The 21,896-nt window shown below is 54.2% G+C and overlaps 7 protein-coding genes across 7 annotated transcripts; 4 read left to right on the top strand and 3 right to left on the bottom strand.

Annotated features, from left to right (window-relative positions):
* Nucleotides 1–579: 579 nt before the first annotated feature.
* Nucleotides 580–3,853, top strand: BDP81DRAFT_439957 (uncharacterized protein). Its single transcript, XM_060591458.1, has 8 exons — nucleotides 580–1,574; nucleotides 1,635–1,941; nucleotides 2,006–2,552; nucleotides 2,614–2,953; nucleotides 3,038–3,100; nucleotides 3,170–3,588; nucleotides 3,647–3,680; nucleotides 3,745–3,853. Exons 1-8 carry the CDS (start codon nucleotides 950–952, stop codon nucleotides 3,837–3,839), a joined length of 2,430 nt encoding a protein of 809 aa, XP_060439292.1. The 5' UTR covers nucleotides 580–949; the 3' UTR covers nucleotides 3,840–3,853.
* Nucleotides 3,854–4,791: 938 nt separating this feature from the next.
* On the top strand, nucleotides 4,792–5,613 carry BDP81DRAFT_399605 (uncharacterized protein; the record flags this gene model as incomplete). The annotated part of the gene is made up of 1 exon (XM_060588594.1): nucleotides 4,792–5,613. The coding sequence occupies one exon, from the start codon at nucleotides 4,792–4,794 to the stop codon at nucleotides 5,611–5,613; it is 822 nt and encodes a 273-aa protein (XP_060439291.1).
* A 5,284-nt stretch (nucleotides 5,614–10,897) lies between these two features.
* On the bottom strand, nucleotides 10,898–12,154 carry BDP81DRAFT_332536 (NUDIX domain-containing protein; the record flags this gene model as incomplete). The annotated part of the gene is made up of 3 exons (XM_060585602.1): nucleotides 10,898–11,577; nucleotides 11,657–12,015; nucleotides 12,078–12,154. The coding sequence occupies 3 exons, from the start codon at nucleotides 12,152–12,154 to the stop codon at nucleotides 10,898–10,900; spliced, it is 1,116 nt and encodes a 371-aa protein (XP_060439290.1).
* Nucleotides 12,155–12,586: 432 nt separating this feature from the next.
* On the bottom strand, nucleotides 12,587–15,716 carry BDP81DRAFT_439952 (uncharacterized protein). The gene has a single exon (XM_060591457.1). It carries the CDS (start codon nucleotides 15,533–15,535, stop codon nucleotides 12,728–12,730), a length of 2,808 nt encoding a protein of 935 aa, XP_060439289.1. The 5' UTR covers nucleotides 15,536–15,716; the 3' UTR covers nucleotides 12,587–12,727.
* Nucleotides 15,717–16,143: 427 nt separating this feature from the next.
* Nucleotides 16,144–16,564, top strand: BDP81DRAFT_332351 (40S ribosomal protein S21; the record flags this gene model as incomplete). The annotated part of the gene is made up of 2 exons (XM_060585586.1): nucleotides 16,144–16,175; nucleotides 16,333–16,564. 2 exons carry the CDS (start codon nucleotides 16,144–16,146, stop codon nucleotides 16,562–16,564), a joined length of 264 nt encoding a protein of 87 aa, XP_060439288.1.
* Nucleotides 16,565–17,179: 615 nt separating this feature from the next.
* Nucleotides 17,180–19,657, bottom strand: BDP81DRAFT_485024 (major facilitator superfamily transporter). Its single transcript, XM_060595134.1, has 3 exons — nucleotides 18,659–19,657; nucleotides 17,631–18,600; nucleotides 17,180–17,572 (listed from the first exon to the last, which is right to left on the bottom strand). The coding sequence occupies exons 1-3, from the start codon at nucleotides 19,207–19,209 to the stop codon at nucleotides 17,546–17,548; spliced, it is 1,548 nt and encodes a 515-aa protein (XP_060439287.1). The 5' UTR covers nucleotides 19,210–19,657; the 3' UTR covers nucleotides 17,180–17,545.
* Nucleotides 19,658–20,149: 492 nt separating this feature from the next.
* On the top strand, nucleotides 20,150–21,868 carry BDP81DRAFT_332446 (carboxylesterase; the record flags this gene model as incomplete). The annotated part of the gene is made up of 2 exons (XM_060585595.1): nucleotides 20,150–20,764; nucleotides 20,834–21,868. The coding sequence occupies 2 exons, from the start codon at nucleotides 20,150–20,152 to the stop codon at nucleotides 21,866–21,868; spliced, it is 1,650 nt and encodes a 549-aa protein (XP_060439286.1).
* Nucleotides 21,869–21,896: the final 28 nt, after the last annotated feature.

The following is a 21,896-nucleotide window of genomic DNA, read 5'->3' as shown; positions in this document are numbered from 1 at the left end:
ATTTCCTAGGATACTTTACCCATTAACATATTGCATGTTCCCTGCTTCCCAATACTATTTATGAATGTAAGCACAGATTAAGTCCAGTCGTAACGCCAAGTCGCAGAGTCTCGCTTCCAGATGATCAGCATGGCAGAGTCAGGCTGTCAGCCACATGTCTGTCTTATCTGACAAGGCCAAGCTTTAGCGATAGGTTGCCGAGCACACAGTCCGTGGTCGTGAATTCTAATCAGTTACGCCAAACTCTCTGCAGAAACGTTGCACTTGCCGCAGTCTTAAGCATTGCCAACACGGACGGGTAACACTTCACAGATAAACCGCTCCCACTACTCTGGGTTGCGTTCTTATTGGACAGCCCTGAGCATGGTTGACCAATCTCTCCCAGCCAGTCCTCGCTTGTTCAACTCAAGCTTTCCAACTTGGCGCAAAACCCATGCTCTTATTGGGCTGTCAAGAAGCGATTGTGGAGGGGCGCCCTCGCCCGACTAGATCGTTGTGCCACCGTCCACGTGCCGTCCGAAGCTTTGGGGGCGTCCCAGCCGCCCGCCGCTAGCTACTGTTGTGAAAATGCGCCCGTATTGATGCATAGCAATCGGTGTCTGTTTTACCCAGTCTGCCTAGCCGCCCTGGAATGAAGCGATCTCCGGGCTGAATCGCCGGTTGACCACAAGGCCAAGAGGACGGGAGACTCGCCGCATGACGTGGCCTGGATTCTCGCAAGACGCAAGGAGATGAGGCTTTGTCAAGTCCAAACCTACATCTCACGATTCATGAACCCACGACAGAGATCGGCTATAGAATTGCATGGTCCTCCCAACCGTGAACGTAAGATTAAGCATCAAGCCTGAGAGGAAAGTCGACGAGCTTCTGCCCCGCATTCCCCCGCACTCACCCCTGACCTGATCACCGCTCGCCATCCAGAGAGAGAGAGAGAGGCCCCCAGCCCGCGATGCCTTCCTTTTTCAAGAGGTCCTCCAAGGCCAAGGAAAAGGAGGCCGAGGAAGAGAACGCCAAGGCAGATCGCCCAGCAACTCCACCTCCCGCCTATGGCGCCGCACCAGACGAGCCTCCGCCATTCGACGACCAGCCACCACCATTCGATGCTAACGGCGGGTCCAACGGGAACAAGCCCTACACCGAGCAGGATGTCGCCAATCTCACGAGCGCCTTCAGCTCGCTACGCCTCGGTACTCAGCGAGATCCCGACGTTGACTCCTGTCTCGCGCACCTGAAGCTTCTCTATGCCATTGAGACGCTAAAGGAAGATGTCGGCTACAGCGATGGCCTGTGGGACTTGTGGGATTCGCGGGCCGGCCCCAAGGATAGTGACGAAGGTTCCAGCAAGGGAGGTGAGGATCGGGTGAAGGAAGTGCTATCGATGTTGCGCGAGAAGAGGTGGGCGGTCTACTTGGCGCGGGCAGCAGATCGGTATCAGACTTGGTGGAAGACGATCTCGGGAGGTCGCTTGCGTGAAGCCGAGATGAAGGATTTCGACAAGTTCTCCGACAAGTACTTGAGTTTCCCTGAAGGGGGTGAAGACTATCCATGGACAGTGGATAACCTGCCACCACTAGGTAAGCGGTCTGGTGCATTTGACTCCGCTAAAGGATTCGATGTCATCTAACAGTGACCAGATGTCTTGATGATTTTTCATGCGCACATGCTGAATCCCAGAGCCTTTCTGGAGGACACTATGCGCTGGAATCTCCGCGAATTCTGGACGACTGGGATGCCATGGGCCCAAGTCAATCAAGTCATTGACTCCAAGTTCAACTATGAGGTTTCCCATCTGGCCAAATTGAACTGGGAGAAGGCGACTGGAAGGGCATGGAACAACCTTGACGAACCACTAGAGAAGGAAATTGAATGTCCTGCATGCAAGCAGGCTACTCTTGTTCCTTGGAGCACATGCGGCTTACCAGAGCTGTACAAGGGTGAAGAGTAAGTTCAATTATGACTGAGATCATATTCTACCTCGCGGAATTCGCTGACTTCTTTGTCAAAGGCGGCCAGGTTTGGTTGGGCAAGGACTCGGCGATGGAGAGTTTTCTCACTTATGCACAGCAGGCTGCAACACCATCATCACGCACCGTCTACTCTGCGTTGCCAAGCTGATCAATGATGCGGAGCTCTATCTCAACGAGGGCATCACCCTCCCTAGCACCCTCCTTGACCCAAAGGTTGGCATGCCAGTGGTCACCGACGTAAAGCTCAAACACGTTACGTTTCCCAACAGACTGATTGGGCAAGGTATTTCCGAGGAGCTGCTACGACTCATCGATCCCGGTCAAGCAAAGACGCCGACGATGAAGGATGTACGAGACCTGGTCTCTGCTGCACTGGCCGATGATGATGCCTTTGCGAGAATACAGGGGGTGAGGCCAGCCCCGTACAGCAAGAAGGACTTGTCAGGCGGTAGGTTGATCACGCGAACGGAACGTTTCCAGAGCAGCAAGATGATGTCTAGATACTGGGAGAATACCTCCATCTTCGCGCTCGACCTTGTTGGAGCGACGATGCGCCAGGGGGTGTTCATTGGCAAGATGTTCAACGTCAGTATTCTTACTGCCTATACTTCCAACCCCTGAGAGTGCTAACAAGAATCACCTGCAGATTGATTGGCTGCACAGTCCTAATGCGCGTGGTACCATGGACCGACTTATTCAAAAGTACCAGCGCTTCATGCTCATCATGACCGAGTACCCCTTGTCTCTGACAGTACCTACGCTGGATGTGGACCTCGCATGGCATACTCACCAGTTGGCCCCTGGAGCTTACTACAAGTTCTCGACATATAACAGTGCCATGAGTACCAGCAAAGAGGCCAAGTTCATCGACCACAACGACAAGATTGACGAAGACCAACTTTCCAACTCGTTCGAGTTGACGAGCAAGACGTATTTGGAGAAGTTCAACGAGGTCTACTCGGAATGCACATGCTGGTACTGCGAAGGTTCGTATGATCTAGCTATGTTCTCAGACCAACCTGTGCCATGATGTTTCTTGAAAAGAAATGCCCGCTAATGACTTTCAATAGCCGTACGTGCAAAGATTACAATCGACAGCTCCTCGGTCTTTGGCAAAAGCAAGCCGCAAAAAGGCATGTTGGACAACGAAGCAACCCCTCCCCCTGCGCAGAGTCCAAAATACTGATCATGCCTACCTCTAGCCATCGACAGCTTCGATAAAGTAACAGCCACGCAAGTCTGCACTCCTTCCAACTCAATCCACATCTCCGCCCATAACTCCGTTCGCACAGACGGGTCTGCTACTCACAACATAGCGCATCGCCAACTCCGCGCAGCCTGGAGAATGCGTCTCGATGACGCCTACGAGCGCGCAAAGAAACGCGCAGCTAAACGAGGAAAGACGCTGCCGCCAAAGGAGGAGTTTTATAACAACTGGGGCAAATTTCACCATAGAGACAGTCCCTACAACTACCCCGCGTACCTTATCGGTGGGATCTATCCTGCTGGGAACCCCGGTGTCATTCATGGGTCTTGGGCCGACTGCGCTCAGGGGCTTTGCGGCTCGAATGATATTGCTGCTGGGGGATGTGGCGGCGCTGGTGGGTGCACCAACATGGCTGTAAGTTATTTGCCTTCACTACTTCCTGGGCCGAGTATCTGACATGGTTTGATATCAGGGGTACTGGTCCGGAACAAGTCGTCAAGTTGGGGGTAAGTACATCCACATCCTAGTTTGCCTGCCTATGTACGAGCTCTGACGTCTCGCGATTAACAGGCTGCGCTCATGGAGCGGGAGTGGTTGGCCTGGGTTCGAGTGGAGGATGCGGCGGCGGCGGCGGTGGCGGCGGATGTGGTGGTGGTGGCGGTTAAGTCAGACCTTGCACGAAGTCAGGCTCTAGTATATCGATCGATGTTATTATGTTATTACGGCTTCAGACGACACATTGTTTATCTACTTGCCTTAATTTCTCTTATTTTCATCCCTCTCTTAACAATATCACTTATAAACAGCACCGACGTTTGCCCGTAGTAAAGAAGGGTGATGAATATAATAGAACATATAATATAATATATCATTCTCAACAAATTTCATAAAAAAAGATCGATGGTCATTGACCAGAGGGTATTTCCAAATATTTATCAGGCAATCGTACCGAAACCGGATCTCAAACGCCCGCAACATCGGAGGCTTTGGGCACCTGAAACCACTTCCAAAGGTCGCACTTTGGTCAAGTCTTACCCTGTCTTAAATACGTCCAGTGGCTTCGGTAGTTTTTGCGCAGCGACCGAGAATCGAACCGCGGAGTATCGACTTCTGTTGAACAGATAGCTGAGAGAATCACCTCTCAGCCACCCGGCCGCTCTGATGGAAGAACAAGGCCCTTTTTGCAATCAAGTAGGTCACGCGGGCATCAGGAGGTGAATGGAAGGAGCGAGGGTGAAAGGGGTGGGTCAAAGTTGAAGTGAATCACCTCCTTTTCTCACTTTGGGCGTGTGGCGGGCGGTGAGACGCGAGGTGGTTTACCGACGCGTGCCTGCCCTCTATGGTGATACTCCACGCTCACCGACGTTCACCGAGAGTCGCCGGCTTTCATGCTTCTCAATCTGCCGCACCTTCTTGATTTTCCACCACCATAACCACGTCAAGCCTGGGAACTTCACCTTCTCATCCAGGCTCTTCTCCTTCGCTCTCAACATAACGGCCCATCACCATCTGCCTCTCATCCAACTTCTCATCTTACTAAATCACCTCTGATAGCGTAAGTCGAATAATCCCGTCTCTCCTTATCATCTGATCTCTAACTTTGCCCAAAGCCTCACGATGCCTCAATCTCAGCTTCCCACTATCGAGCCCGACACTGTCACGGATATCGCTGAGTCGGTCGATCATGAAATCAAACAGGCAGAGAAGGGCGCGAAGGGCAAGACCAAGCCCAAGCCCAAGACCCTCAAGCGAGTCCTTCCTTCCAGCCCAGGCTTCCAGATGTACCAGAATGCCGCCGGTGAAGACCTCCAGATCCTTGGAGACATGGACGAAGGCATGGCCTTCAAGAATGCGCTCCGCACCGCGTCCCCCAACCTCGACAAGGAGGCCGTTGACCTCGCCATTGCCAAGCTCTTCCTCGAAGCCGACAGACTCTCCGGTCATAAAGAGCACATCACCGAGAGCATTCCCGGCCTCCTTCTTCTCGCCGCCAAGCAAGCCCCCTGGGTCGTCGCTGCCAAGAAGGATATGAAGGCCACCGTCGCGGCCAACGTCATGATGTGCCTCTACGAGGCTCGCAGAATCGCCGTCAAGTTCTCCCGCTATAGACAGCACCCCATCGAGGATTACGCGAAAGAGACGACCACTGCCCTCGCTATCGACAAGTTCCGCAAGGAGAAGCCCTACGATAAGCCCGAGGAGATCTTTGCCGACTTCACCGAAGAGCAGCGCAAGAATATGATGGGCAAGATCATCCGACGTGAGAAGGCTGACTGGGATGGAAAGCACGTGGATGAGGACTGCGATACTAAGATGGGTGTGGACGACGCCAAGGAGTTTGCGGAGGCTCAGAAGGCGGCGCAGGCCGAGTTACAGGAGGCTCTGGAGCAGAAGATGAAGGAGCTCGGGACCACAGGCACCGCTGGCTTCCTGGCTTAGATTACGGACGAAGGCCCCTTTTCATCATCTAGAAGCTGTCGAGGGTCAATAAGAAACCCTCCTAGCTTCCCTCGTCATTACCTCTCCCTACTTGATTATGCGATAATAAGCCAGAGCCACAAGAACTGGGTAATAAAGAACTGGGTAATGGGCAGGGATGAAGTAGACGAGACCAAGCCACATGTCCTGACAACAAGTAGCTCATTGTCAAAAGATGGCAGTCGCCTACCGCAACTCCGGCAGGAAGGATCGAGCCGACCGCGGACCGCTACAACGGATATCCCATCATCAACGAGGCAGTAATCGACCTCGACGACACGTTTTACGAGGTGGCGGACATCCATGACGTCGATTTCTGTATTCCTTGTTGGAGGCTCAAGGACTTTGTTCCAGGCAACAGTGTTTAGGTCCGGGTCATGGTCGATGAGGTTCAGATGGCCAAAAGCACGGTAGTACTATAACTAACTAGGGCTTGAAAGAGCTCGTAGACACACGGCATCTGTGCTCTGCTATGGTCATCGTATGGCCATATTCGACCACATGAATGACCTCATTTCTTACATCAGTATTCAAAGGTTTGAAGCTCTTTCTTTGGAACTCGCCAAGTCACCATACAACCAAGCAGGCATCAAAAAACTTTCTCCCTCTTCCTACATTTGGCCCGGAATGAGTCTCCTTGTTTCAATATTCCTCGCGTTCAACACTTGGAACTTGGAACAGCTACTTTGTCTTATTTCCCTTCGACGCCCCCGCAATCAGTCGGTCTTGGACTGAATCTGTATTCTTGATGAAGGTATCCAGCTGAGGAGCCGGCGAAGGCTTGGGGGCCGGTGGGCTTTGGTTCATGTAAGCCAACTAGCTCGAATCACATTTGAGGATGATACTTGCGCGTTTGGCATCTCGACTCTGGGAAGGAGTTTGGTAATACGGCGGGTAGGGGGGCTTCAGTTCTTGTTGAGATATAGCAAGTAGCTTGACCTATGCTCAAAGTATGTGTAGCAGACTATGATTTCGAATGATTTCTAGATTTCCTCTTCTTGCTGTGAAAGCTTTTCATGATTTCTCATGGGATCTTGATGGGTATTTATGGTTTTTGGTTGCCGTCAAGTATTCTTAGCTCCCAACCCGAACTACAGAGGACTCAGACGTTTTCTCCAGAGCTGATGATCTCTCATTCGATCTACAAGATAGCTTACGAACTATTTCTAATCACCGATCACCTGCTCATCTTCGAGCTTATGTGTGGTACATCCCACGGCGACACAATCTCCCACCGTCGCTCAACTCCACTCTGTGGCCGGGACAGGCCCAAACGGCCGAGCACAACCGGGCCCGTTCTGCCGCCTCCAACCGCCAGCTACTCGGGGTACGCAGCCAACCACGACGTCTCAGACCCCGGTCTCTTGAGGCTCTGCGACTGTGCCCATGAGTTGGCGCGCCGCTCCTTGTTCCCATCACTCTACCATCATCCCTCCGGCGGTTGGCTATTCTGCAGCTCCCCCCACCCCCTTCGTCCCGCTTGGTACATGATAGGCGCCATGGGCCGGCACGAGGACGGGCGGCAGACGGCTCGGGTGCAGATTCTCTTCGGCCAATGTCTTTCACGACTACACAGTACTATCAGGCTCTCGTCTCTTTTCAGTGCATTCCAGGGTATTATCCGCTATTCCTCCTGCTCTGGCCCCCTTCTTAGTTCCCTCGTCTTATCCACTTCCTCCCCTCTCTTCGCTGTAAGTCTTTTGCATGCTGGTCAGGTAGCTTTGTCTCAGAGATACATACGTTGCGTCCTTTGGCACATGATAGTTGGATGGGAGGGTATAGTGAAAGCACCGGTAACGACGATTATAGTTGAAGGATCATCATACTTCAAGTTGGCATCACTGAGAATTCACGTCCAGACCTTCCGGCATGTTTTCAGTGCAAAAGCAGCAATTACTATGGCTGGTTTACTGAGCAATATCAGCCGCGCTGCGGTCAACCCGTCAACCTCTCATATTCCCTCGCCCATGCCCAGAAGATCTCAATCTCAAGGGCACAATGATATGTTTCAACTCCATAACAAGAGGGTATCAGATAATTCCACGTTATTTCCCTCATTCCCGATCCTCAGATGGATCCATGTTGGGAGTCCATCCCTGCAGCTGCGACCTGACGTGTTCACTGTGTTCCTCCTCCCATGGCGATGTATTCAGTCACGCTTGTGCTGCCGATGTAGTCACTAAGCGGGGTTTGGACAGTTTCCCTGTCGAGAGTTTAGTTGGTACTCTCTCAAGCCGAATTCCATCGTAATATGGAAGAACATACTCAGGCATGATGGATCCGATATGAGTCAAGATTTGGGTTGACACTTGAGTCAAAGCTCGACGGATCGACCACGGAACTAAGTTGTGGAGTAATATCTTGAACAAGATTGTAAGTGAAGGTGTTTCTGGAAGCCCAGCTTCGGGAAGTTTGTTTGTTTTGGTTTGCAGTGAACGAGTCTCGTCGAGATAGGAAACACCCCCAGTATTTATAACTTCACTTTCCGAGCAGCATGTCCAAGACAAATGGGTCACACTTGTTTGTCTCTTTCGGATCTCATTTGATGTTCATCTTCATCTGCAGTCCATCGGGCATCATAGCGTAAAGTAGCTTACGAGCCAATTTCTAATCTATGGACCCGGTCATCTGCTCCATCCACAAAGCACGCGTTACGTTCCACTCCCGGAGGGTATAGATGCTAGTCCACCCCCTCCCGCGGCCGCACCTGAGACCCTCAAGCCCGCAAGAGACCTCCACCACATGCCGTTTCACCCGCCGTAAACCGACAGACGGCCCGGAGGGGGAAGAACTCATTAGATTGTTCAACCCCACTGTCCGAGATCCCGTGAGCTTTGAGGCTCTGCGTATATGTTGTAGCTGGAAGACTGTGCTTCCATACCTCGAATCCTTCTCTCGGCGTCGGACTCCTAATTGGCCCGTCTACCATCTTGCCAGCCCTCCCTCATCCTTCGGTTGAAAGCTGCGATAAGCATGGGTGCCACGGATAAACGATCGGATCATGGGACATCAAACGGACGGAACTCGGGTAAGGGAAGACGGGAGAAGTAACCGGCCACCCTTACAGTATGCCAACGACACTTCATCCTCGACGTCTACGACCTTCCTTGCACAGCAATTTAACGCCAAACTCCCTGGTCTCCCTCCATCTGCACTCTGTTTCTCTCTCCCTCTGTCTAACCTGTCCCAGTTGCCATGCCCCGGGGGGGAGTACTCAATGCAGCATAGATCCGCTGTTGCTTCTACGGCCTGCATGCACGTTGCCTGCAGCCCACCAACAGTGATTCCGAACACTCCAATCAAGAAGGCTTATGTATGCACGAAAGAGGGGGTCTCTAGGGTTATGATGTGCTTCAGCCTTCATGCCATGGTTTTTGAGTTCTCTCATCAAGTCGCTGGGGGCGCATGAAATGGCGTCTGGTACGATGTGGGGGACCAGCCTGCAGGCCACTATCCGTTGCTGTCATGCTGAGTATTATCCTTATAGGGTAGGTCTTGTACGACGTGAATATCCTTGAGATATGGCAGAGGAAGAGCGATACCATGCATCTTGCGGAGGTGGGTGAGGTAAGTAAGGTAGGTGAGCTTACTGCGGAATCGGCAAGTGTGAACTTGACATCGGGGAGCCGATGATCTGCGATGAAGAGTGACAGTCACCTTACCTACGCAGGGATATGTCCACCTCTGATATCAAAGACAGCAGAAGACATGGAAAGACCAACAACGCCGGTTGAACGACTGATCTTGGCTGTTTAATTCCAAAGACCTAAATTTGATCGAAAGAACCGGTGTGACAATGCGGGATGAACGGTCAACCAAAGATCCAATCTGCGATCCACGATATACGATTGGGCGTAAACTAGGGTCGGCACTGCTTTCAAAGGAGAAAGTCTGCTTGGCCTGCCGTCTCGAGTTAACAGCCGGACGGAACTTTGATCAAATCATTCAAGGAAACGTCAGGACTCAACGTCATGATGGTTCGATCTGCGTCCACGAGACCGAAGCCATCCGGGGAGGTAGTGGTCCCCGATGCCACGTATGAAGAGGAGGGGGAGAAAGCCACAAGATAATGGCCGTATGCCGCTTCTTTGGCGACCCCTAAGTGACGATGGACGGACGAGGATCAAGGATGGAGGAGAGGGCGCCAACACGAGCGCGTACGCGATGCAAGTTTAAGCGGTGACAGACTCTCGCCGTCTCCGAGGACAGTCTGGACAGAGCCTCAACGTTCGGATACGAGACCAGTCGTCGACGAAGAAAAGTGTTTACACATAACCATTGCGTATAGTGCGTGGGGGAGCATTGCTGACGGGCTTGACATTGGTTCGATGGATGAGGGAACCTTAAGCAAGAATCAGCATCACGGAAACACATGTCCTACCTTCCCCACGACTAGAAGATGTTTGTGCGAGACACCAAAAGACTAAGTTTGAGCCTACCGCAAGCTTCCTGACGAGCACGGCTTAAGCGGACTTACGCTATCAGATCATAGTATCTTGAGCCAATGATCGAAAGGGGAGGTTGGGAAGGGGGTGGTAAGCCCCTTCTTGGTTAAGTAGGAGGGGGGAAACAAAAGGATGGATGGTTAAGATGGAGGCCGCATTCACTGCGGCCCTAGAGGCTTGGGCAAGGATTATCATGCATTCACCGTGGTTCCAACACATCCAGTATGCTGTGGGGTGAGTGCTAAGGATCGGGGGAAACCACCTCTTTCAGACAACTTCAGAGTGCGGCTCTGCTCCAGAGCCTCTCCCTCTGGCCCGAGAAGTTGTCAGGGAGAATCCGATCCCCCAGTTTCAGGCGACCTTGACTCTCCTGCTGGACTGTTTTTGCAGTGAATCGTGGTTCGCCTGGCAGGGCAGAGGAGGGAGGGTGTGGCCGCCCTGACTCGACGAACTCCTGCAACGGGTGCCCTGGATGCCTTATTTTCTGCACACTAACTTATGCTCTTTTGCCGTTGACCATTTCAGATCCATCAGATCTCATTCTTCTCATCGCGTAAAGTGTGTTTTTTGGGTTTTTTACGATGATGTGTGGTGGTAGAATACCAAAAACCCGCTGACCAGAGTCCTGGGTGAAGTGAGATGACTATGCGGGTGCTACGCCGCGAGTTGTTGTCTCTCGTCTGACATTTGAGTGTCAGACCATAATCAGACGAGCCAAAAAGTAAGGTAAGAGAACATCTTCTCATTCACCAATTGACTAGGATCTCTAGACTCTGCGACAGTCACCGAAGACCACAGCTTCAAAGCTTATGTCTCCCATCACCCTCCTCCGCCTCCCTAGCCCTCTTCGCCTCCTTCTCCTCCCTCAACACCTCCTCGCGACCCCTCACCTCGACCTTGCGCGGCCCGTCCCTCGTAAACTTGACCAACACAACCCTCTCCCAATCGCCTCCTCGGCCCGACCCCTTGAGCTCGGGACCAGGCTTATCAAGCCCGAGCACGATACGATTATCCCCCTCGCGAATGAACAAGTTATGCGGGCTCATAACCTTATCCGCCCACGGAATATCCGACGAAGGCTGCTTCCGCCCGGCCTCAGACACAGCGGTGGGCGCCCTCCGGAGAAAATCAACCAGGCCCCGCCTCTGCGACGCAAAGTAAGCGTCGCCGTGGCCCTTGCCGGGCGCAGGCGACGGCGCGGCGACCTTGCAGAACTGCGAGACCAGGTAGAGTAGGTAATACTGCGGCGGGAAGAGGATGATCTCGCCCTTGTCGGCGCGGTAGAGCCAGGTCCACGCGTCGTCGAACTTGGCGGCCGTGTGCTCTACGCCGCCGTCCGGGGTCGGCACGATGATTTCGTTCTCGGCCGCGTCGGCGCCGGTTGAGGCCGAGTGCGGGAGCATGTAAATGTACATTTGCGTTGTGAAGCGTTTGGGCACGTTGGTGGGCGTCACCCACCTTGTGAAGGGGATGAGGCGTGCTGTTTGGAAGCGTGAGTGATACTGAATCGTTCGCGCGGTCCCATGATGATGTGCTTGATGCAGCGGTTCGTTACTTACCAGTATCGGGGACGCCGCCCACGCTGTCAACCCATTCGCTGAATCGCAGCTTGCCGCCGTGAATCTGCTTGCGAGCCTTCTCTCTGTCTGCCGTGGGGACGTTGACGAGAGTTGACCTGTCGTCGGAGCCTTTTCTGGTGGCGAGGAGAATACCCGTCTCCTCAAAGCACTCACGGATGGCACCTAACCGATACGCGTGGCCGTCCTCGTGCCGTTCCCGGGCATCACTTGGCGGGATCTCTCCATCGTGGAACGGGTCTAGATTCCCGCCAGGGAAGACATGCGCCGATGCGAAAGATGTTGACGTCTTCACTCGGTGCAGCAGGAGGACCTGGTTTGTCGGTGAGAAGAGCAGGATGCTAAGGACCGACTCGTGTGAGCTCTCACCGAATCTGCAAGCATAATAATGAGCGGGACTCACCTCGCACTCGGCCGAGGCTCCATGACCTCCTTTTCGCGCTTCGGCGGCGACGAAGATGATGAACGCCGCTGTGACATGATGATGATGTTTGCTTGTTGTCGGACTGTGCGTGAAACAGGCGTTGCTATGAGTGACGTGTTTGGCTTGAGATCCCTGCTCGAAATGCGCGTCGCAATTGAACGTGGATATGAGTGCAGTGAGAAGCTTGGGTATCGAAATGAACGTATCGAACTGATTCTTGGAATACACAGTCTACCTGTACGGGATAATGGGGATGACGAAGGCATTGAGAAGCTGATGGTGACAGCCGATCAGCTCTAGTCAAAAGTAATGAGGTGTCTGGGACAAAGATCACCGATCCGGCGGGGGTTGACGTTTTTGCCGAGGTTCGGTGTGCGCCCTGTGACCACGCCCTTTTGCTGCCTCTTACAACCCCAAGCAATGCGGCCTACCCGCACATCTCATCTCAATCAGGGAACATCGATTCGAACATCCTATTTTCTCAATCAGGCTCATCTTGAGTGAAGAACAATGTTGTTTTATTTGAGGTGTTCGACTAAACAGCATCAGGAGCTCATCTCAATGAACGCCGGCCATCTCACGCAAAGGCTATTCAAGGGGTATCGTAAATGCATAATGTAGACTCCGTATCAATACCGCTTCCGCTCCTTTCCTCTCAAGCTCTCGCGCCACAGGCAGCAGACGCTCTTTGACTCGCACCATTGCTTTACTTCAATCGGTGAGACTTCACCGTCGTATCCAACCCTAGACAGCTGTCCGGTATTGAGCCAACCTGCAAGATCTTCAAGCACGACTGGATCGTACATGAGCATCATCTCGTGAAATGACGGCTGTTTGGGGTCCGTCGTGGGAGGCGCCGAGGTAACAGCCTCAGTGATGCGCGCAAACAGAAGTTCCGATCGCTGGCTTTGGGATGCTGCGAGTGACATTTCTGTCTCGTCGCCAATTGACACTGAGGCTTCTTCAGGAGCTGGCGAGAATGTCGGCTCAGGCGAAGAGCATGGTGACGGTGACAAGGAAAGCGCCCCTTCAGATTCCGAATCCGGGATCTCAATGACCTTTTTCACTTTGGCTTTCTTCTTGGGCGGTGATGCCACTCGCGAAGCCGCCTTCCTAGGTGCTTTGGGTTCTTTTGGTACGCCAGATACTGCTTTCGATTTGCCCTTCTTACTAGCCGTCGAGGCGGTGGCTGTCGTCGCCTCGGAGTTCTTCCTCGGTCGACCACGGCCTCGCTTGGGAGACGGGGGTGGTGGCTGAGCAGACGGCGGCGGTTCACTGGACGGCATTTCAACTTCAGCTTCGACTTCAATTACACTAGTCTTTCGCGGACGACCCCGCGGCCGCTTCGGAGACACGGTGGCAGCTGGTTTCTGTGCCTTAGCAGCAGCTTGCGCCTGGGATGTCGTCGAGATAGGGCGGTTCGTGGGAAGCAATGAAAGGGCGGTCCTCTGCTTGCCCACCCAGCACTGGTCTAGAAGAGCAAGCATGGCTTGCCTTCGCTTGACTGGTTTGAATCCGTAAGACGATATCTCTCGCGCAAGTTGGTTGTCGGTGTAAAGGCCAAAGTCTGGTTTCGCAATCTCTAGGGCCGCGTCCTCCACCACCACAGACTTTGACGCTTCCGACGCTTGTGCTGATGGTGACTCGAATGGTGGTAGATTGCTAGCTTCTTCCTCGGTATGTGCTCCAGGGCCAGAAGATACCAACACCACTTCGACTGACTGAGCTGTGATTTTAGCTGCTCCAGGGGGTGGCGAGGACGGCAATGCTTCGTTTTGTGTCCGAGACCTGCCATCGTGATCCGCCTCTTTTCCCAAAAGGTCGTCGATGTCTGGAAAGGACATGTCCGACAACATCTGAGCCGGTAACGGCGCATTTACTTTCTCTTGTGTAGAAACGACAGGATGTGGCGGCAACTCGATTGCCATATCCTTGTTCAGGAGATCTTCAATATCCGGAAACGAGACATCTGATGGCATATGAGCTGGCGGAGCCACTCTCTGATCGATTCCAGCATAGCCAAAAGGATTGAGACCATCCGCAGCGTCTGGGGCAGCCTGTGGAGTGTCGGCCAGATTGATGACTTCCAAATCCAGCAGCCTGCCGTCCTCGTCTCTCGCGCCAACATCCCAGAGCTTTTGCTTGGGTTCTGGCTCAATCGCGTCACTGTTGATCGGGGTCACGAACGGATCTTCCCTCATTGAATTTGATGCCTGCAGCGCAGACTGAAGATCCCTGAGGAAAGTAGGCGAGTGTTCACGTGCCAGCTGGCTCGAGGTCCCGAAAACATAATCTTGATTCGCAGCTTGCCGGAGAGCCGCGGTTGGTGACAACAAGATTGGTTCCGGTGGAGGAGCCTTTTTCGGTTTCTTTGCTTTCGATGCCCTCTTCTTTCCCTTTGATTTGGCAGTCTCTCCTCCGTCCTCAATACTCTCGACTGGAGGCGCAGACGGTTGCTCCTGTTCGGTAGCATCTGGAACCACGTAGGCTGCCGTGGCCAGCTCGGTGATCGTGCGTGGTTTTTTCCTCGGTGCTTTTACTTTCAAAGGCCCCTTCTGCGGTGGTCCCATTTTTGACGATTCGCTTACGGGCATTGTCTCGATTAACTTCCTCTTCTTCAGTACCGGTCTGTCGCCATCGGATGGCTCTGCTGAAGGCCTCTTCAGTTCCTCGTCCGGCCGACCAAACTTTTCGAAAAGGTTCTCGAATGTTTGCTTGGACGCGGCACGGCCCGGGCTCTCCACAGTCGAGGAAAGGAGGTCGATGGCCTGAGAAAATTTTGACGCCGAAGCCATGCCATTGTCCGCTGGCGGCGGGGTCCAGTCTACACGGCGTCTCAAAGCCGCCTCGAGCTCCAATGGCTCGTTTGCATCCCTCTTTGGTGATTGTGGGAGTGGAGGTGAGTCCTCCCCGCCTTCAACCTTGGGCTTCGCAAAGTGACAACTCTGGGCACCACTCTTCTTGGCTGCTACCTTTGGCTTCGCAGCCTTGGGTTTCTTCTCAGACTTTGCAGCCGATTTCTTGGGGTTCGCATATTTCTTCCACGGTGGACTAGCAGAGGCATCTTTAATCGGTTTGGACGGTGAAGGCGGTTGGGACGCCTTCTTCTCGAGAACTTTGACACCCCTCTTGCGTTTCGGTCTCGGTATGTTCGCAATGGATATCACTGTAACCTCTTCCTCTTCTTGTGGTCGAGGTGGCATGGGCTCATCTCTGCATGGTGTTGTCAAGTCGATCGGAGGTTGTTCCTGACGAAGAAAGCTCGAAGGATTGGCGAAGAGGTGGCTCGCATGTGTTGGGGTGGACGTGGCAACCATGGGGCTTCGGATGGGTGGTTGCTTGGGGAATAGAGACTTGATCTGGTCTAGGGATGGCAAGCTCGGCGAAGAGGAGAGCTTATAGGCGTCATGACGGGTGCTTCGAAACGGCGACCCCATCGTGAATCTCGGCGAACCCGTCGTGATGCGCAAAGCGCATGTTTTCGATGCGACTCGCAGCAGATTGAAAGTTTGTGGGTATGGAAGGAATGAAAGACCGTACGACTATGCAGAAGATAGAGGCATCAGTTGTTCCCGTATTACGGAGTCAGGACAATTGGTCGAGGGAGAGTAGCGCATTCGAGTGGCGGTGGCAGTTTGGAAGGAATTCACGCCGTCGACTTTGAACATCAACAAAGCACCCCAGCACCCACTGGAGCCCACGCGCGCAGGAAGCGTGGAGGGGACCGAGTTCCAGGCCTGAGTACGTACCTTGTCTGCAGCAGGGGTACATGATACATCCTGGTCATCGAGCACAGACCATCACCTTCCCGGTTGGGCGATGACAGCCTCCTTATCTTATCTTCGATATGAGGTAAGCAAGGTCGCTAGATCCACGTGATCTCAACCCTTTCCTGCCGCTTCGGCCCGCCCACACGAAATTTCGAAAAAAGAAGGCAGTCAGTCAGGTCTACCACAGCTCTCCTGCATCTCGACCCCGCGAACGACAACATCCACGCAAACCACCACCTACTTGCTTCTAGTCAACCCGAACGCAAGCCGCAGCAATGGAGAACGACAAGGGCGAGATCGTCGATCTGTGAGAAACCCCCCTCCCCCCATACCGAACCGTCCCACGAAACTTCCGCGCGACGAAATCGAGAGAGAATTGAAGCTTTCGCAGAAAAGCGCGACTACACCAAAAATTCGATATCGAGAGTCCATGCTAATTTCTTGTGTTTTTCCCCGTCGAATAGCTACGTTCCGCGCAAGTGCAGCGCCACCAACCGCATCATCAAGGCCAAGGACCACGCCTCCGTCCAGATCTCCGTCGCCAAGGTTGACGAGAACGGCCGCGCCGTCCCCGGCGAGAACCACGTCTACGCCCTCTCCGGTTTCGTTCGCGCGATGGGCGAGTCCGACGACGCCTTCAACCGTCTGGCCCAGCGTGATGGCCTCGTCAAGGCTGTCTGGTCCGGCCAGCGCTAAATGCTGAAAGGGTGCGACCTCGGGGGGAAGGATGGTACGTCGGGAGTTTTATTGTACGGCTCGCAAAAGGGCTGTTTGCAACAACCGAACGGATGGACTGACTTGTCAAAAGGGTCTAGTCGTTCGGTCTGGTCGGTCGACATCATGGATCTAGAGTTGGTTGCATGGTATATCGCCAATTCGAGGCGTCCGGCTCTCTGCGGAGAGGAAAATGGCATAGGAATGGTTCACGACTACCCAACAAAATGAGATTTTCCGCGTTCGAGATCAAGACAAACCACAAAAAAGTCCCCAGTGACCATCCGCCCCCTTCGCCCCCGATGCGATGTCTTTTCTCCCTCTTCCACGCCCCGGCTAGCGAAGGATTCTCGTGCCACCCTCGATGGTCTCCATGGTCGAGGATTCTGGGGCTACTCTGATAGCCTCCGTGCCGCAGATTGATGCAGGCCTTGAAAAAGCCGTGGCCGTTAAGGTGTTCGTCATGGTACAGATACGGGTCTCACATGTCTAGGCGCAGCTGCCAGACTGTCAATACGATTATGATTCCATCCCCAAGTTTTCCGCTGCCACTCGACCTGCCTCCGGAACTGTGCTGCGTGACCTTGTGAGAGACCACTAACACGAATTTGTACCTGACAGTTGCTGATTAACAGGCAACCGTTCTAAAAGAACATGACTACTCTTCCTCATCTAGGTGTATACGTGGGACAGGAACGAGACGAGTCATCGAGGAAGAGGAAGCTAGAGAAGCTCCGGCCTACGTTCTAGGTTGTCGGCGGTCTATTTCCGCGGGCAATCCAGAGCCACTGCCCGGCTGCCCGGCGGTATCTCTAGCTTTCTGCGGGCAATCCCCGGCAACGCTCTATTACGCTTCACAGTTCAAGTACAATTCTCGATTCGAACATGGTCTCATAATTGTCGCTCTTCTAAACAGATTCTTGTCTATAGTCATCTCTATAACATATCCCGCGCAAACATATCTTACAATACATAACGGAAGTTGGGGTTCTATCCACATGTTAGTTTTCAAAGTCTCTTCATAATCACAACAGCTCGGATAACTCACCTCCTTGTCAGTCAAATCGACTCCCTCATCCTCGTGCTCAGCATCCGGCGAGATAACAGCTGCCGCTGCCGCCGCATCCCGCTGCTTGTTACGGCGAATAAGGAGAATCCGCAATCCAACAGCAATAGCCACCTGCGAAGCCGAGCACGCGAGAATGAGCTTGCACCCAGTCTCGTACAACGGCGCCTCCTTGGCAAGGAAGGCGTGGGGTCCGATGATGTTACCCACGCAGTACGCCGTGAAGACAATAGCCGAGGCCGTGATGCGCTTGGTGTATCCTCCAAGGTTCGTCGCCGGCATCTGCAAGGCCAGGACCAGGGAGGCGACATAGCAGCCAATCATGTAGTACCCAAACAGGACACCAACCTTGTAGTGTGTTCTATCCAGCTTCCAGATCATGCAGCAGCCGATAATGGTGGGGATGAGCCACACCGCCATGACAGTCGTGCGCTGGTTACGGAACCTCGACGCGGTGTAGGCACCCGTGAGAATCCAAAAGACCTGGAACGCGCCTTGCGGGATTCCCAACGCCGTGGTCAGCAGCGGGTCAGAGACGAGTCCCTTGATGATGAGCTTGCCAAAGTTGGCCACGCCGCCGTTGATGACCTCGTTGAGCAGGACGAAGAGCGTCAGCAGCCAGACCTGGGGGTCGAGGCAGGCCTCCTTGACTTGGTACCACTTGATGGTCTTGTTAAGGACACCAGTCTTTGCGAGACGGGCGCGGCCGACCAGGAGGGCTCTCTCCTCGAGGGAGAATCTCTTGGCGCTTAGGATGCTGTCGGGCAGGAAGACGAGGAGCAGGCCGCCCCAGATGACGGTGATGCCGCCGCAGATGAGGAAGACGGCCTTCCATACGGGGAAGGAGTCGATTTGGCCGATGCCGTAGCTCAGGACACCGCCGAGCATGCTGCCGACACCGTTGCAGCAGTAGAAGATTCCTGCACGCATAGGCTGTTCCGATCGCACGTACCTTGGGACTGAGTTAGACACAGTATCGAAACAGGGGGGTTGATGCGCCTAGTACTCACCACATGGAAACCATCATCATGAAGCACGTCGTGATGGGTGCCTCAAAGACTCCAAGCAGGAAACGGCATGCAGCAAGTCCCGGGAAGTTGGAGCACGCAGCCGTGATCATCAAGACGGAACCCCACGACAAAACACATCCCGCCACAACCTTGCCCATGCGCGTCTTCTGCGCAATGTAGACCCACGGGTACTCGGCAACCAGGTAAGCCAGGTAGAAGATACTCGCGAACCACGAGTACTCTGTCTGCGTGACGCTCGTGCTAGAAAACAAATCAAAGACGGCGGCGTAGGACAGCGCCTGCTTGTCAATGTATTGCAAGACGTAGGTGCCGGCCAGGAGCGGGAGGATCATCAGATCGATTTTGCGGACCAGGCGGCGGTTCTTCTCCTTGTCGTTGACGAGCTCGGCGAGGTACTCTTCTGTGATGTTGTTCTCCTGGAGGAAGGCCTCGGACTCGTCGAGGTGCGCGACCTCGCCCGCCGTGAAGGACTTTGTCGGTTCGAGGCCATCCTCGGCGACTTTGATGTCTTTGGACGCTTTCTCAGCCATTGTTGTCGATGTAGGCGAACACTTCGAAAACAAAAGACTTGAAAAAGGTGAGCGTGGTGATCCCGAGAAAGAGAGCCAAAGATGAAGCCTCTCTTCTATTTTTCCAAGGAACTCCCGTCTCTCTCTGAAGAGAGGGATAACTCCTTTAATGTCTCATTGCCAATTGGTCATTATCTCGACAACCCTGACCACGCCACGCTACCCAGTCCGGGGTAAACTACCAGGTAGATAGGTATGATAACGCGGAGGCCCAGGAGTCCGTCAATGGGACGTCTTATCTGAACTCAGATCCATATGGAACCACATGTTACGGGCGACGTTATCCGCGAGACTGGGTGACTGGGAATTCAGCTGGGAACACTAGGAAACAATGGCAGTTGGCTATCGCGGGGAAGTCGTGCCGGGGGGGTCCATGAGTCGGGGTCCGTCCGATAGCACAAGTCGGACGGGGGCTGATAAGCCGGGAACGGGGGACCTTTACGGAGTATTGCTGACTTTATTCAACTTGTCGAAAGGTGAAAAGGGGAGTCCGGCGCCCAGATCTGGGCCCGAAAGCGCGTCGCCCGCCGAGATCGGCTGTTTCGTCCCCGCGGGAAAGCCCCCGGTATCAACAGCCTCTTTGAGTCTCTCGCAATCATTTAACGCCTAATCAAGCCTTTCCCGCCACGGTGCCAAGCAACCATTCGATAACTACAGAGTAATACTAGTCAGGTCACTATCCGGAGCTTGTCCGAGAAGAGGCGTGTCTAAGTCAACTGCAACTCAAACGGCAAGCCGGTACGAGCAACCGCCGATTATCGATAAGAGCTCCGTGGGATGCACCCCGGTCGTGAGTTGTGAGTTGTGAATTGCGACTTGAGACTCTTCAACTCAACTCAACTCCATCATCCGTCTTTACACACAGTCAAGGCAGAGACCCAAAGCTTCACAGTCACTCACAATGGGTTCAACAATCCAAGACGCCCGTCCTTCAGTGAAACTCACCCAGGGAACCGTCATCGGCACAGTAGTGTCAGACAGTCTCCCCCGGCCGGTCGAAGCCTTCAAGGGTATTCCGTATGCGCTCCCGCCAACAGGAGATCGCAGGTTCCGCGCGCCGGTCAAAGTCGAACCCTCAACGAAGGAAATCGACGCCTCGAAATGGGGTCCCGTCGCGCCGGGCAAGCAGCTCTTCCCCGGCGGACCGGCGTTTGAGTACAGCGAGGACTGCCTGACCGCCAACGTCTTCCGGCCCGTCTCGTCGTCTCGAGATGAGACACTGCTGCCCGTGGCCGTGTACATCCACGGCGGCGCGTTCAACAGAGGCACGGCCATGATGCACAACACGGCTTCGTTCCTGGCCAACTCGGGACAGGCTTTCATTGCGGTTTCCTTCAACTATCGTATCGGAGCGCTCGGTTTCCTCCCGTCAACCAAGAGCTACGAGGAGGGCTCCGTGAACCTCGGTCTGAAAGATCAAATCATTCTCCTCGAGTGGGTTCGCGACAACATCACGGCATTTGGCGGAGACCCCAACAACGTCACCCTCTTTGGCATCTCCGCCGGAGCACACTCTGTAAGTCTTCATAGACATTGCCATTTCTTCCCCCAAAAGAGAAGACTCAAATCTAACAAACAACCCCAGATCGGCCACATCCTCATCAACGACGAAGGCCAATACAACCCACCCCTCTTCCACAAAGTCATCCTCGAATCCGGCGCCCCAACATCCCGCGCAGTCCGCCCCTACAGCGCCCCCATCCACGAAGCCCAATTCGCAGACTTCCTCACAGAAACAGGCTGCCCGCCCAACCTCTCCGCCGCCGAAACCTTCGCCTACCTCCGCGCCGCGCCAACAGAGGTCGTCCAAAAAGCCCAAATCGCAGTCTTTGACAAGTACAACCCGTCCCTCCGCTGGGCCTTCCAGCCCGTCGTCGACGGCGACATCATCCCCCGCCCGCCAATGGAATCCTGGCGCCTCAACAAGTGGCGCAAAGTCCCCATCATGACGGGCTTCAACCGCAACGAAGGCTCCATCTACATCTCCAAAAAGGTGTCCGCCTCGGAAGAATTCACCTCCTTCTTCGCAGACCTGCTCCCCTTGCTCTCCAAGGAGGACGTCGAGACCATTGACAAACTCTACCCGGACCCCCTCACCATCCCCACCTCGCCCTACAAGGAATCCCTCGACGGCACGGGTGCCCAATACCGCCGCCTCGAAATCGCCTACGGGCAGTACGCCTACGTCGCGCCCGTCCGGCAAACAGCCGATCTCGCCTCCCGCGCGGACCCGGAGCTGCCGGTATACCTCTACCAATGGGGTCTCGAGAGCTCCCTCCTCGACCGCGCGCGCCACGGCGAGAATATGTACTACGAGGCCTGCGAGCCCGCCAAGTCGAAAATCTCGCCGACGCAAAAGGAGCTGTGTCTGACGCTGAACGCGTACCTGGCCAGCTTCATCGTCGCGGGTGATCCGAATGCCGTGCGGGGCGAGAGCGCGCCCGAGAGGCCGGTGTGGGAGCGGTATGTGGCGGAGGAGCCCAAGGCGTTGGTGTTTGCGGAGGAGAATAAGGAGCTTATTGGGGGCGAGGCGGGTGTTCCGGCGAGGTTGCATGCCGATACGTGGGCGAGGAAGGAGTCGGAGTTTTGGTGGACAAAGGTTGATGTGTCGCAGCAATGAGTGCCGTGGCTGAGTAGAAATAAAAAGT

The sequence above is a fragment of the Colletotrichum phormii genome, assembly GCF_030913505.1.
Source record: "Colletotrichum phormii strain CBS 102054 chromosome Unknown BDP81scaffold_30, whole genome shotgun sequence".
NCBI classification, from domain to species: Eukaryota; Fungi; Ascomycota; class Sordariomycetes; order Glomerellales; family Glomerellaceae; genus Colletotrichum; species Colletotrichum phormii.
Note: the sequence above shows the minus strand (reverse complement) of the source record. Positions and strands in the feature narration are given on the sequence as shown.

Bases quoted from the DNA above. Each gene is read 5' to 3' on its own strand.
- BDP81DRAFT_439957 (XM_060591458.1), top strand. From the start codon at position 950: ATGCCTTCCTTTTTCAAGAGGTCCTCCAAGGCCAAGGAAAAGGAGGCC. The intron at 2,553-2,613 runs GTCAGTATTCTT...AATCACCTGCAG, and splicing joins TCATTGGCAAGATGTTCAAC to ATTGATTGGCTGCACAGTCC. The intron at 2,954-3,037 runs GTTCGTATGATC...GACTTTCAATAG, and splicing joins CACATGCTGGTACTGCGAAG to CCGTACGTGCAAAGATTACA.
- BDP81DRAFT_439952 (XM_060591457.1), bottom strand. From the start codon at position 15,535: ATGGGGTCGCCGTTTCGAAGCACCCGTCATGACGCCTATAAGCTCTCC.
- BDP81DRAFT_485024 (XM_060595134.1), bottom strand. From the start codon at position 19,209: ATGGCTGAGAAAGCGTCCAAAGACATCAAAGTCGCCGAGGATGGCCTC. The intron at 18,601-18,658 runs GTGAGTACTAGG...CTCAGTCCCAAG, and splicing joins ATGATGATGGTTTCCATGTG to GTACGTGCGATCGGAACAGC. The intron at 17,573-17,630 runs GTGAGTTATCCG...ACATGTGGATAG, and splicing joins TCGATTTGACTGACAAGGAG to AACCCCAACTTCCGTTATGT.